The sequence below is a fragment of the Ctenopharyngodon idella genome, chromosome 9 (genome assembly GCF_019924925.1).
Source record: "Ctenopharyngodon idella isolate HZGC_01 chromosome 9, HZGC01, whole genome shotgun sequence".
Lineage (NCBI taxonomy): Eukaryota > Metazoa > Chordata > Actinopteri > Cypriniformes > Xenocyprididae > Ctenopharyngodon > Ctenopharyngodon idella.
The window spans coordinates 33,841,687-33,855,572 of record NC_067228.1 but is presented as its reverse complement, the minus strand read 5'-3'; the positions used below and the strand labels follow the sequence as shown (position 1 = coordinate 33,855,572).

The 13,886-nt window shown below is 36.1% G+C and overlaps 1 protein-coding gene across 8 annotated transcripts in view; it reads right to left on the bottom strand.

Annotated features, from left to right (window-relative positions):
* The window catches only part of si:ch211-222f23.6 (uncharacterized protein LOC100141493 homolog), a 47,002-nt gene extending 33,116 nt beyond the window's left edge, over nt 1-13,886 (bottom strand). For 2 of the 8 annotated variants that reach the window (XM_051906389.1, XM_051906390.1), the window contains exons 1-6: nt 13,588-13,885; nt 13,155-13,496; nt 12,287-12,589; nt 11,850-11,955; nt 5,965-6,104; nt 5,602-5,713 (exon numbers count right to left, since the gene is read on the bottom strand). In XM_051906389.1, the coding sequence (XP_051762349.1) occupies nt 5,602-5,713; nt 5,965-6,104; nt 11,850-11,955; nt 12,287-12,589; nt 13,155-13,496; nt 13,588-13,666 (1,082 nt within the window). In that variant the 5' untranslated portion in view covers nt 13,667-13,885. Of the gene's footprint in view, nt 1-28; nt 242-374; nt 5,714-5,964; nt 6,105-6,170; nt 6,256-11,849; nt 11,956-12,286; nt 12,590-13,154; nt 13,497-13,587 lie in introns of those variants that run through there. The other 6 variants (XM_051906391.1, XM_051906392.1, XR_007931703.1 and 3 more) reach the window with 5 other exon arrangements.

Sequence of the window (13,886 nt, the reverse complement as noted above, 5' to 3'; positions counted from 1 at the left end):
GTGGAAAGGGTGAAAATAGCATTCTAACCTCTCTGACGTGTCTTTGTTTTCATTCTCTTGGACTTCCCATACTTTTTCCCTTTCCCCTTTCTTTTCACCCTCTTCTTCTTCTTCCTGTCCCCCTCTGATGAGGATATAGAGGAGTCAGACATAGAATCAGAGGAAGATTCTGAGCTGTCACGACAGGAATCTGAAGACAGGGGAATCGTCTGCTTGGAAACGTTGTCCTCTCTTTTAAGAGCTGTTAAAATGGATACAAATACATAAGGCTCACAGCTTGCATCACATGGTACATAGGAACACAAAGCTTAACTCACATAATAAGACTCAACTGTACTATTATTTGAATACATGTTGTGTGTTGTGAGCCTTACCTGATGCCAGCTGCTCTTTTAGATAGTCTCTCTCCTTGGTCAGCTCATCAATCTTGTCTTTTTGCCACTCTATTTTCAGCTTACACATCTCCATCTCATGAGATTTCCTTTTGTCTGCCAGATGTGCAGTGGGGGCCGTGGGCACACCTAATTAAAAGTAACTATACATTATTGAATGAACTGTGAACATTCTATTTACTTTATTGTTGTCTAACAAACTCTCATCCCATCCCGCCCGTCCCTGTGCATTACACAAAGAGAGTCAAAAATGTCATTACAAAAGTCATCTGTTGACAGCCAGGCTTCCTGCCTAGTGTGTAAGCAGTGCCGTACGTCGCAGCGATCCCGCCCCCCTGCGTGTCGCTGGCATCAGGACCTCTAACTAGCGATTAGCTTGCTAGCCATCATTAATAATACGTGCCAGTAAACAGAGTAACATACTCACCACTAGTGCCACCGACGGAAGTCTCATCCAATGCATCCATCTCCACGGTGGCATTCCTTTTGGCCCGGGTCCGCACGCCTTTTCTACTTTTGTCAAAGTTCTCCATGTCATAAACAAACTGCTGCTGCACAATTCCTTCGTCCCCCGTTGATGACGTTCGAAAGCGCGAGTTTTCCTTTGTCCCACATTGATTACGTATGAAAGCGGGAGCGCGATTTCTCCCACCTATTTGATCACAAACTAGCTGTCACTATATCACTATTATCTAAAGCAAATGTTTAATAAAAAAAAAAATAAATAAATAAATAAAGATGAGCAGATTAAGCCGGCTAAAGAAGCTCATTAATGAGCCCAGCTCTACAAAGAAAACCCTGAAGATGATTAAGTGGCTTCAGAAAAGGAAACTGCTAAAAACAAAAAATAAATGCAGAATTTGTCATCGGGACATGAAAATGAAGAAAAGGACGAACAGTGGAGACCAGTATGCTTGGTAAGATATATATATTTTATAATATATTAAAATTATTTTATATATATATTAAAATTATATATATATAAATATATATAATTTGCATCGCACTGAAACATAATCAAGATTTTTTTTTTTTTACAATAGGATTTGTCGACAAGCAGGAGCACATGAGGGAAGGGCAAAACAAATTTCTGTCAGGCACAAATCAATCTTCAGTAGATCAAAGGTCTCCTTCAGTAGGTGGATGCAATTCATGTACAGGTAGGCAAAAAAAAACAAAAAACAGTTGTAATATGAATATGTATATAATTAACTCACTTTGTTGCAGTTTTCTTTGTAATTTGCATAAAATAATGCATACAGTGTCAATTATTTTACAATCATAAACATTACATGTTCTATTTGCCTTTAAAGGTTTTCTCAGGGTCTACGGTTACGGCAGATAGACATGATGGACGACAGCATTGCAGGCAGTTCAGCAACTCTTAGTAAAATGGCGAAGAAAATAAGGGAAGTCTGTGTCACAGCAGTTGAAAGGATGAGAAGGCGTACAGGTCAGCAGATTGGTGGAAGAAGGGAGTTTGTTGTGATCGACGAAAGCCATTTTCGGCACAAAAGAAAGGTATGTTATAGCAATAGTGACTTTAAATAAATGTGAAATATAGGTTCCAAAGTTATTGTTATTATTGTTATTGCATTGACACTAGCTGCTGCTGTGCAGCCAAACAATGTACCAGTTATCAATGTAAAGCTGCTTTGACACAATCTACATTGTAAAAAGTGCTATATAAATAAAGGTGACTTGACTTGACTTGACTTGATTATAATGTATCTGTTTACCTCTGTGTTTATTTTGTTTTTCTCCATTAGTATGGTAGAGGAAGAATGGCTGGTGGGTGGAAAAGTAAGAAGTGGGTCTTTGGAATGTTAGGTGTGAGACATCATCAGCAGAAAAAATCCAGAAAACCTATTCTGCGTCTTCTGGAGAGAAGATCTCGAAAACATCTAGTCCCTTTGATTGCGCATCATGTGAGGCCTGGGTCATCAATTATCAGTGACGAGTGGCATGCCTATTACATACTCCCTGCACTAGGGTACAACCATCACACTGTCAACCACAGCAGGTGGTATGTAGATCCCCACACTGGTGCCCATACCCAACATATTGAGAGGGCCTGGAGATCTTACAAGGAGCAGATCTGGAGGCTTAGGGGAAATCGGACTGAGAGTTTGCTTTCTGACCACCTTGCAGTGATAGAGTGGAATGAATGGCTAGCAAAGAAATACTATGATGGTGCATTTGGCAGACTGATTCATGACATTTCAAGAATGTACAAGTAGTATTATTTAGTCATTGTAACAAGCGTAAGAGCACTTTATATAAGAATTTATATAAAATGTAATTTTCAAATATTGTTTGATCATTTGTTGAGTATATTCATTTTCTATCTGTCATTTTGTTGCTTATTTTTATTTATATTCACTTTCTTGCTTATTTTGTTCTTTTTTGTTCATTTTGTTGCTTTTTTCTTCTTTTTTTCTTTTTGGGATATTGCAGAGGTTTATTTTTTATGTTATATCAAGTGCACAGTTGTACAGTTTAATTTTTGCATCTTGAAATAAATATTTTTATGTTCTGTAACCCTCTGTGTTATGTTTGTTTCCTTTTTCTGTTTAGAAGATAACTGAGCCTTTAAATATCCTTTATAAAAGCTTTACGAGGCATGAATAGTCCTCACTTTAGATGAGCTCACAAAAATAGTTAACTGACAACTACTAAATGTTTTATAACTACCTGAATTAATCATGAATTACAGTAGGAATACGTGTTAATAAAGCATTTATTAACACACTGACTAACTATTACTATATGTCTAAATAATAAGATGTATAAATGTACGTTTAAATAGTTTATTAATCATTTACTTACACTTTCTAAACGATCTTATGAAGCACTGACAACTCCTAAATAACTGGTTTGTAAATAATGTAATACTTAATTTAGAAATGATAAATTAATCATTAATAAAGTATGAAAATACAATTATTAAACACATTATAGATATGCCTATAAATCAAGAATAAAGCATTTATAGCTTTATTTATAAACTGCTTACTAATGTCTATTAATGCTTTATAAATGATGAATTGACCATTTACTAATGCTTAACTAATGCTTCATAGTGTGCAGTTATTATAAAGTTTTACCACTTTTTCTTGCAACTGTATTGGCACCCTTGGTAAATATGAGCAAAGGGCGGCTGTGAAAATTAATCTGCATTGTTTATCCTTTTGATCTTTCATTCAAAAAATTCACTAAATTCTAACATTTCATCAAAGTAAAACAATTGAAAGTGGGGGTAAAATTACATTATGAAATAAATGATTTTCTCCAAAACACGTTGGCCACAATTATTGGCACCCCTAGAATGTTTTATGAGTAAAATATCTCTTAAGTATATTCCTATTCATATTTACATTTTTTTAGCATGAATATGAAATTGTCCAGCCATGACTTCCTGTTCCACAGGAGTATAAACATGAGGAAACACAAAGGCCAAATTCCCTTAATCATTCATCACAATGAGAAAAACCAAAGAATATAGTTCTGATGTGCAGCAAAAGATTGTTGAGCTTCACAAAATAGAAAATGGCTATAAGAAAATAGCTAACGCATTGAAAATCCTCATTTCCACCATCAATAATTAAGAAGTTCCAATCAACTAAAGATGTTACAAGTCTGCCTGGAAGAGGACGTGTGTCTAAATCATCCTAATGTGCGGTGAGGAGGAGAGTTTGAGTGGACAAAGACTCTCCAAGGATCACAGCTGGAGGATTGCAGAGATTAGTTGAGTCTCAGAAAGCTTTAAAAAAAATTATCAAACAGCACCTACATCCCCACAAGTTGTTCGGAAGGGTTTCAAGAAAAATCCTCTGCTCTCATCCAGAAACAATCTCCAGCATATTCAGTTGTCAGACAAGACTGGAACTTCAAATGGGACCGGCATCTATGGTCAGATGAAACTAAAATTAGAGCTTTTTGGCAGCAAAGATGGGTTTGGTGCACACATGGATAAAAAGTACCCCATGCCCACGGTTAAATATACTGCTGGATCTTTAATGTTGTGGGCCTATTTTTCTGCTGGAGGTCCTGGACACCTTGTTCAGATACACGGCATCATGGATTCTATCAAATACCAACAGATAAAAAAATCAAAACCTGACCGCTTCTGCTAGAAATCTTATAATGGGCCGTGGTTGGATCTTCCATCAGGACAATGATCCAAAACAAACATCAAAACCAACACAAAAATGTGTCACTGAGCACAAAATGAAGCTTCTGCCATGGTCGTCCCAGTCCCCTGACCTGAACCCTAAAGAAAATGAGTGGAGTGAACTGAAGAGAAGAAGCACCAACATGGAGCTGGAATCTGAAGGATCTGGAGAGATTCTGTATGAAGGAATGGTCTCTGATCTCTTGTCAGGTGTTCTCCAAACTCATCAGGCATTATAGGAGAAGACTCAGAGCTGTTATCTTGGGAATAGGACTTTGCAATAATTGGGTGTCAATAATTGTGGCCAACGTAAACTAGAGAAAAACATTTATTTCATAATGAGCTTTTTTTTTTTTTTTCAATTGTTTTACTTAAATGAAAGGTTAGAATTTAGTGAATTTTTTGAATGAAAGATCAAAAGGATAAACAATGCAGATTAATTTTCACAGCCACCTTTGCTTATATTTGCCAAGGGTGCCAATATTAGTGGAGGGCACTGTACATCACCATCTGGTTTATCAAAGGGATTTGAACACACATGGAACTTCCCAGGAAGATATGAACACACCATATGAATTAGAATGATCTCATCGTTACTCAAACACACCCAAGAATAACACGGTAAAAATTAAACAGATGTGCACATAATTCACACACAAGCACTGAAACAGTCATGAAATGAATCATGGGCAGATACAGACATGTCAAAAAAGTTGCATTTTCAGAAAGAAAAAAAAAACTTTATTTTTGTTATATTATTGTATTGACCTGTAAGCACTGTTGGGTGTCACTGAATGTTTTTAAGTATTTTAGAAAGTAATGTAAAAGTAATTAGTGTTTACTTTGACAAATGTGTTTTTTGTGATAGTGAACGCATCCTGAATACAATTTTAGAGAAGTAATTAATAACCTGAAGTGAAACTGCTAGTTTTTGAGTGACCTCTCATCAGGGTTAGGGTGACCTCTCATCAGTCTGTGATGATGTCTAATCAAGAGTGTTTACTTTTGTAAAATCTACTTTTACCTCAGTAGAACCTCAGAACTTGAGACATTTCTACACCACTGAGCACTGTGCAAACCACAGTAATCCCCAGGATGGCACAGCTGAAGATAAAACCAAAGAGATCCCAACAGACATCAGTGGATCCTACAAAACATGGAATAAGGGACCAAGAAAAAGAGTGGAGAGCTGTCAGGTTACATCTTTAAGTTTTGTACTATGAATATTGTTAACTTAATTTGCTTCAGTTCCTCAATTATAAGTTGCTTTCGATAAATGCATACATGTAAAGAATAGACTAGAATGAAATGGAACAGAATAATAATAATAATAATAATAATAATAAAAAACCAACTGCACATAACTTTTTTTAAATATAAAGATTTTAAGGGACTCACCAGTGTTACCCACATAGAGGACACCTGATGCACTTCCATACTCGTTCGATGCTGTACAGATGTATACACCATTAAAATCAGAGGAGGATTTTGGGATGAAAAGTTTATTGCCTTCAGAATGCGGAGTACTTCCATTCACTCTGTTAATAAAGACACGTGAGGGAAACTGATATTATAAGAAAGTATACATGTGATGATGTAAAATGGTAAAAGGCAATAATCTAGAAACTTACTGTAAAATTGCACATATCATTGTTTTGTGTAGCCTCCTTACAGGACTGACACAGTACACTTTTATGTCAACAGCGTAGGATAATGACAGGGAAGACAAGAGATTGTTGAATAAAGTCATTATTTTTGTTTTGTTTTTGTGCACAAAAAGTATTCTCATCTCTTCATAACATTAAGGTTGAAGCACTGCAGTCACATTGACTGTTTTAACTATGTCTTTACTACCTTTCTGGACCTCAAAAGGTGCAATGATGTTGCTGCCTATGTGAGGTTCAGAAACTTCTCAGATTTCATCAAAAATATCTTAATTTGTGTTCTGAAGATGAAGGTCTTATGGGTTTGGAGCAACATGAGGGTGAGTAATTAACGACAGAAATTTCATTTTTGGGTGAACTAACCCTTTAATATACTGTATGGGACTGCTATAGTACTCAAGACTGATTTTCATCATGGTCTTGATAATGTCATGGACTCTGTCTTGACGTGAACTCTAACAACCCTTACGAAAAATAAGTTTATTCAAGTGTGCTATTAGTATACTTCTTTTAAACTAAAAATAAAAAAGTATACTTTTATTCTAGTTTTTATGTACTTCTCAGAAATATACTTAAAATTGCACTTAAGTATAGTTGGGTTATACTGACAGAAAAGTCTAAGTATATTTGGCCCATACTTATACTTAATCTTTTGATCGAGAGTAGAATTAAATATTCTAAGAATGCTTGGCTTGCAGTTGTTTTTACTCTTTTGATTGAGTAGCCTATTAAATGTTTTTTCATATAGTTTAACACACAGTCTTATAAACTTCCCTAGTGAAAAAATATATACTAAAATATATTTGAAATACATTTATTTCATGCTAAGTGTTACAAATACATTTACATATTTATGTGCTAAATAAAAATACCCTGCGACTGTACTTTTGGTATACTAAACTGGTATATTTAAAGTCTGCTAAACTGGAACAACTAATTTTGTACTTAAAGCTGCAGTCCGTAAGTTTTGCCTCTTTGTCGCCCTCTCTGTTTGAAACCTGCAATTGCAGTTGTTTGCGGAAATATCATCTTTACATGGGTTGTGCATCGGCACGGCTCCTCAGCAGATGAGTCTAATGTTTGCTGTCAGTGACCACATTGGTATGGATACTGTACTTCGGAATCACAGATTCTACATCTTGGAAGTATGACCAAAATAAGAATTTTCACCGGAAAATGTCATCTGAACAAGTAAGTAACATGTCTGCCACTTTTGTTCTGATCAACTGAGAATAAAAGCATTACGATAAATCGCGCTGCCAATGGTGATTAAATCTAACGATCGCTTAGCTCGGATCACATCAAACCGTGCAAATTATTATTATTGTTATACTTTGTTCTCAAATTGTTAATGTTAACAACATCAGCATTGCGTGACTACGTGTACAAACCCAATTCCAAAAAAGTTGGGACACTGTACAAATTGTGAATAAAAAAGGAATGCAATGATGTGGACGTTTCAAATTTCAATATTTTATTCAGAATACAACATAGATGACATATCAAATGTTTAAACTGAGAAAATGTATCATTTTAAGGGAAAAATAAGTTGATTTTAAATTTCATGGCATCAACACATCTCGAAAAAGTTGGGACAAGGCCATGTTTACCACTGTGTGGCATCCCCTCTTCTTTTTATAACAAAAAATGTCTGGGGACTGAGGAGACAAGTTGCTCAAGTTTAGGAATAGGAATGTTATCCCATTCTTGTCTAATACAGGCTTCTAGTTGCTCAACTGTCTTAGGTCTTCTTTGTCACATCTTCCTCTTTATGATACGCCAAATGTTTTCTATGGGTGAAAGATCTGGACTGCAGGCTGGCCATTTCAGTACCCGGATCCTTCTTCTACGCAGCCATGATGTTGTAATTGATGCAGTATGTGGTCTGGCATTATCATGTTGGAAAATGCAAGGTCTTCCCTGAAAGAGACGACGTCTGGATGGGAGCATATGTTGTTCTAGAACTTGGATATACCTTTCAGCATTGATGGTGCCTTTCCAGATGTGTAAGCTGCCCATGCCACACGCACTCATGCAACCCCATACCATCAGAGATGCACGCTTCTGAACTGAGCGCTGATAACAACTTGGGTTGTCCTTGTCCTCTTTAGTCCGGATGACATGGCGTCCCAGTTTTCCAAAAAGAACTTCAAATTTTGATTCGTCTGACCACAGAACAGTTTTCCACTTTGCCACAGTCCATTTTAAATGAGCCTTGGCCCAGAGAAAACGCCTGCGCTTCTGGATCATGTTTAGATATGGCTTCTTTTTTGACCTATAGAGTTTTAGCCGGCAATGGCGAATGGCACAGTGGATTGTGTTCACAGACAATGTTTTCTGGAAGTATTCCTGAGCCCATGTTGTGATTTCCATTACAGTAGCATTCCTGTATGTGATGCAGTGCCGTCTAAGGGCCCGAAGATCACGGGCATCCAGTATGGTTTTCCGGCCTTGACCCTTACGCACAGAGATTGTTCCAGATTCTCTGAATCTCTGGATGATATTATGCACTGTATATCATGATAACTTCAAACTCTTTGCAATTTTTCTCTGAGAAACTCCTTTCTGATATTGCTCCACTATTTTTCGCCGCAGCATTGGGGGAATTGGTGATCCTCTGCCCATCTTGACTTCTGAGAGACACTGCCACTCTGAGAGGCTCTTTTTATTCCCAATCATGTTGCCAGTTGACCTAATAAGTTGCAAATTGGTCCTCCAGCTGTTCCTTATATGTACATTAACTTTTCCGGCCTCTTATTGCTACCTGTCCCAACTTTTTTGGAATGTGTAGCTCTCATGAAATCCAAAATGAGCCAATATTTGGCATGCCATTTCAAAATGTCTCACTTTCAACATTTGATATGTTATCTATATTCTATTGTGAATAAAATATAAGTTTATGAGGTTTGTAAATTATTGCATTCCTTTTTTATTCACAATTTGTACAGTGTCCCAACTTTTTTGGAATCGGGTTTGTGTTTAGTGTGTATTAGCGTTACCTGTAGATTTCTGTACAGTCTAATCATTAATGTTAATTTGTCATACCATACAATCCGCCATCAAAATAAGTTTAATTGTCAGCGCCGATGGCCTGTATGGCTGACATGTAGTGCCAATGCGCTTTGGGCGACCCGAGTTCGAGTCCCGGCTCTTGGTCCTTTCCCGATCCCGTCCCCCTCTCTTTCTCCCACTTCGCTTCTTGTCTAATCACTGTCCTATCATAATAAAGGCAAAAACGCCAAAAATAAATCTTAAAAAAAAAAAAAAAGTTTAATTATTGCAGCTGCTGTGAGAAAAGGCTATAAATGATCTGCCTCAAATGCGATATAGCCTTCTAGCTGGGACTCCTTCTTTATGTAAACAGACGTGACGCAATGACACAAAGACAAACGGCAGCATGCTTGAATTTCTCGTGAAAACCCACCAGTACCACCCAAATTATAAAACATTACAGCTTACTGTTGTGAATCAGGCTAAGGTAAGGAGATAATTTTGAACGCTGGCTGGTTATGTACATGCTCAAAAATTGATTTTGGATAATTTTTTACCAAATAAAAAAAGTTACGGACTGCAGCTTTAATGCACTTTAATTGTGCGTCAGTAGTGCTGAGATCCAACTAAACATATACTGAAGTATATCTGATTGTGTTAAAGTAGAACTATTGCAAGTATACTTTAGGTACACTTTAAATATTTACAGTTTGATATTATACAAAGATCATACAATCCTTATTAATAGTGATGTTAAAACACTTTTTAGGCATAATATTAAGAAATGTGCGATGTGCAGTAAAGAAATACTCCAAATAAAGTTTCATTATAATTTTATTTCAGGAAGTCTTAAGAGATGTGTCAATAAATATGTTAATGGATTTGAAGTATACTTAGTATGAAATAAATGTATTTTAAATACAGTAGTCAACTTTTGAAGTGGATCAAAACCTTTCATCAAAGTTGTCCTAAAGCCTTCTTCTTAGGACAACTTAGTTCTTAGGACATCTTTGATGAACTTTTTTGATCCACTTCACATGTTGACTACTATAGATTTTGATATAATTTTTTTTTTTTTGCTAGGGTAACATTGTTTGAAAATATTGATTTATAAAGAAAACAGATATGTTTCTAATTCTGCATATCTGAATTTTTGTGTAGGCTAGTCCACTGGTAGTGTACATAGGAATTTATTTCAAATCTACTTTACTCTTTCCCTGCAACTGACTGAAGTTTCCGGCTATCAGTGTTTTCACTGTTATACAGTAGGGGGCGCTATTACACATCTTCTGAAAGAGTACAGAATCTTCGGATCAAAACACAAGCGAAGAAGAAGCTGAAACAAGTGATATAAGATTGCGCACGCAAATGTAAAATAACGTGATCATCAAACATTAAACAGCATGTAAATCGAAAATGTCGACCCATGATTAGCTATAGGACTGTGAAGCTTTGGGGGTGTTGATGCACTCGATCTACTCCATCTGTGTTTTGATCATCGTTCTGAATCCCATCCGGACGTAGTCTTTGACAAAAAAGTGATTTTCTCAGCTTTTTGTTTAAAATATTGCTTTTTTTTTTTACATTTTTTTTAAATGAAACTTACCCACATTCAAGTGTTGATAAAAAGGATGCATGAAGCGAGAATAAAATGTTTTTAAAATGGAAAGAGTTAAAGCACAGTTAAAGGTATAGGCCTATTTCAAGTATAAAAAAATGAATACAGAAATAGGAACATAGTAGTATACTTAAAGTGCAAAATAATATATAAATAGTAAACTATAAAAGTGATGTTATGTTCAGTTAAAATAAACTTACAAGTATACTTGCAGTATAAAACTACTAAAGTAGTAGTAGTTTACTGAGAGTACACTTCAAAGTGTACTTTCATATTCTAAAAAAGTACTACTAGTATTAAAATAGTACAGTACTAGCATACTCATAAGTTCACTTGCAGTACAAAATGAGAAACGTAATTATGAACTAGTTGTGCACTTAAAGTTTACTACTGTTACACTTATAGTACACTTAAACATATACTTTTATATACTAAAAGTGGGCCAATTTAGTCCCAAGCGGTATTGAAATAGTACACTTGTACGTTTACTACTAGTATGTTGATATTAGTATACTTACTACATAAAGTATACTTAAAAATATACTTAAACATTACTTATACTTCATAAAATTAACTTGAAGTATACTTTTTTTTCATAAGGAAAATGTGGAATTCAGACGAAGCCATTGTAACATGACTGTGTTGATGCTGACGTGTTCCTGACCTGTTCAATCTTCGAAGGTCTAAATGCAGCAAAATTTGGCTTGCACTTCTGTAACTGAAGCTGGATGTCTTTTACATGTGTGACACGTCAGCCATGGTCCCACAGCGGCTAAACACCCTCTGCAGATTCCAATTGTTTCCAAGTCCATGATGGAAATCCAGTCTTGATTACTACATCACTCCCATATATTAAATCAGATTGCAATTTATCATCCAAACTAGGCTAAAAATATAGTACAGCAACAAAACAGCTACTGTATGCCTGAAAAATAACAAGTAACTTTTTGCCACTCAACTCTAAATGTGTCTGAAAAGTGTAGAAATGAAAGAATTAAGGGCTTCATTACTTGATCCAGATGTAGCTGGTCGGTGTTGGGTTACAATCCACTACACAACGATATTCCTCAGCCTCTTTTGGATCATCAGGTATTACCACCACCAATTCTGGAGGATCTAAGAGAGTTAAAAAAATATAAAAATAATAATTATATTGGCTCACCACAAATATTGTTCATGTGGTTTTGAAATGTACAGATGCTTCCAGTTACATGAGGGAAACCTGGTCTTGTACTTATCAAGTTATACTTCTGTCCAAGTAAAAACATCATTTAGGCCAAGAACCATGACTAACGTTTTTTATAGGAGTAAACAATTCCCATGCATTCCCCCTGAACCTCCGCACAGATTTCATATACAGGGGCCCAGCGATGCCCCTGACTGGTTACTGTTATATTAATTAGTAGGCTAGCTTATTACTTACAGTGTAAACACATATGTTACTTACAGTGGACATTTATCATATAGTCGAGTTCAAGCTCCTTTGTCAGTGTGCTGTGCTTCACCACACACTGGATCTTCCTCTGGTTTAAATGTTTATGTGGTGCACCAAGTATGTGATTCACAACGGTAAATGTCCCATCTGAGTGCTCTGTGCAGCTGATTTCAGTTCTCAGGGAGTCATTCAGAGCTCCTAATCTCCACAACACTTCTGCTGCTGGCCGAGCTTTGGAGGCTTCACATGATGCCAAAGTAACTTCGTAATGATCAGAAACGTGTGTGCTCCCCGTCACGCTCCCCACAGGAGGAACTGCATTTGAAAAAAGAAATGACATTAAATGAATCATGTGAACAATGTGGAACATCTAAAACGTTTTGTGTCAAATACATTCACCAATTTACAAAAAAATCATTAAAATTAGCTAATAATTGAAATGCACCAGATATATTGTGCGTCCCTAACTACAAGCACTGCCATTTCACTTCTACAAGTTTTGCTCTACACACACCATGTTTGAGAGGGGAAATATACTCATGAAACATACTCATGAACTTCTGTCATCAGTTCATCCAAAAATTTAATTGTTTTTTTCAAACCTGTACAGAAAGCATGTTAATTATTTGCAAACTGAAGCTTTCAAGCTTCAAAAAAAAGAACACAAAAGCCCCATTAAAATATTGTAGCAGAGATTTATACGATATATGATTTATACAATATTGCAAATTTTCTGAAACCATATGATAGATTTACATGAGGAACTTCATAGTAACATAATGACACTACGTGGGTTAATAAATGATGACAGATTTGTCATTTTTGGTTGAACTTTGGGCAACCAAATCTATGAATCAGAGAATAACATTCACAGTCTTACCAAGTACCGTGACATTGATGTTTGTCTGAATTTGTCCACTAGGAAACGTGTTGAAGATGCAAGTGTAGATCCCATCATCCAGAAGCGACACTTCCAGCAGCTGAATCGATCCATTCTTCTCTTTAATGTTCCCAATAAATTTGACCTTGTCCTGTATATCATTTTTGAGTTCAGTTTTCCCATCTTTATGGATGATAAGGAAGGTTTCCTGTTCAGGGTTTTCTCCTGTCTGTTTCTGCCAGGTGATATGAGTTAAATTCTCCTCTATCTCAGTCAGGTGACAAAACAAAGTGGCACTCCCTTTTTTCACGACTGTTATATCATGACCAATAATCTTCACACCTGCAAAATTAATCGAAAAACGAGTGAGTGAACATATAAATATCTGCTGGAAAATATCTAACATAAACAAAAGTATAAATATTTCACTTACCCGCTATGCTGAAGCATTTGAGATAAATCAAAAACAGTCCATAGAGTGATAGATCAAAAGCATTTCTTCTCCCATGCATGTTCTCTAAAGCTGTTAGAAACTTCCTTCTCTCTCGCTTGGGTCATACGTGTTCAGTGTGAACCAGCTGTCACTGAATACCTACGAATATGAAGACTGTTCCTTAAAGATAGATCATTGGTTTGATTTCAGATTGGTTTGATTTCATTGGTTTGATTTCAGATTTGAAAAATGCTGGTAGGAGGGAAGATGGGAGAAGAGAGTGGGAGGACCAAGACTAT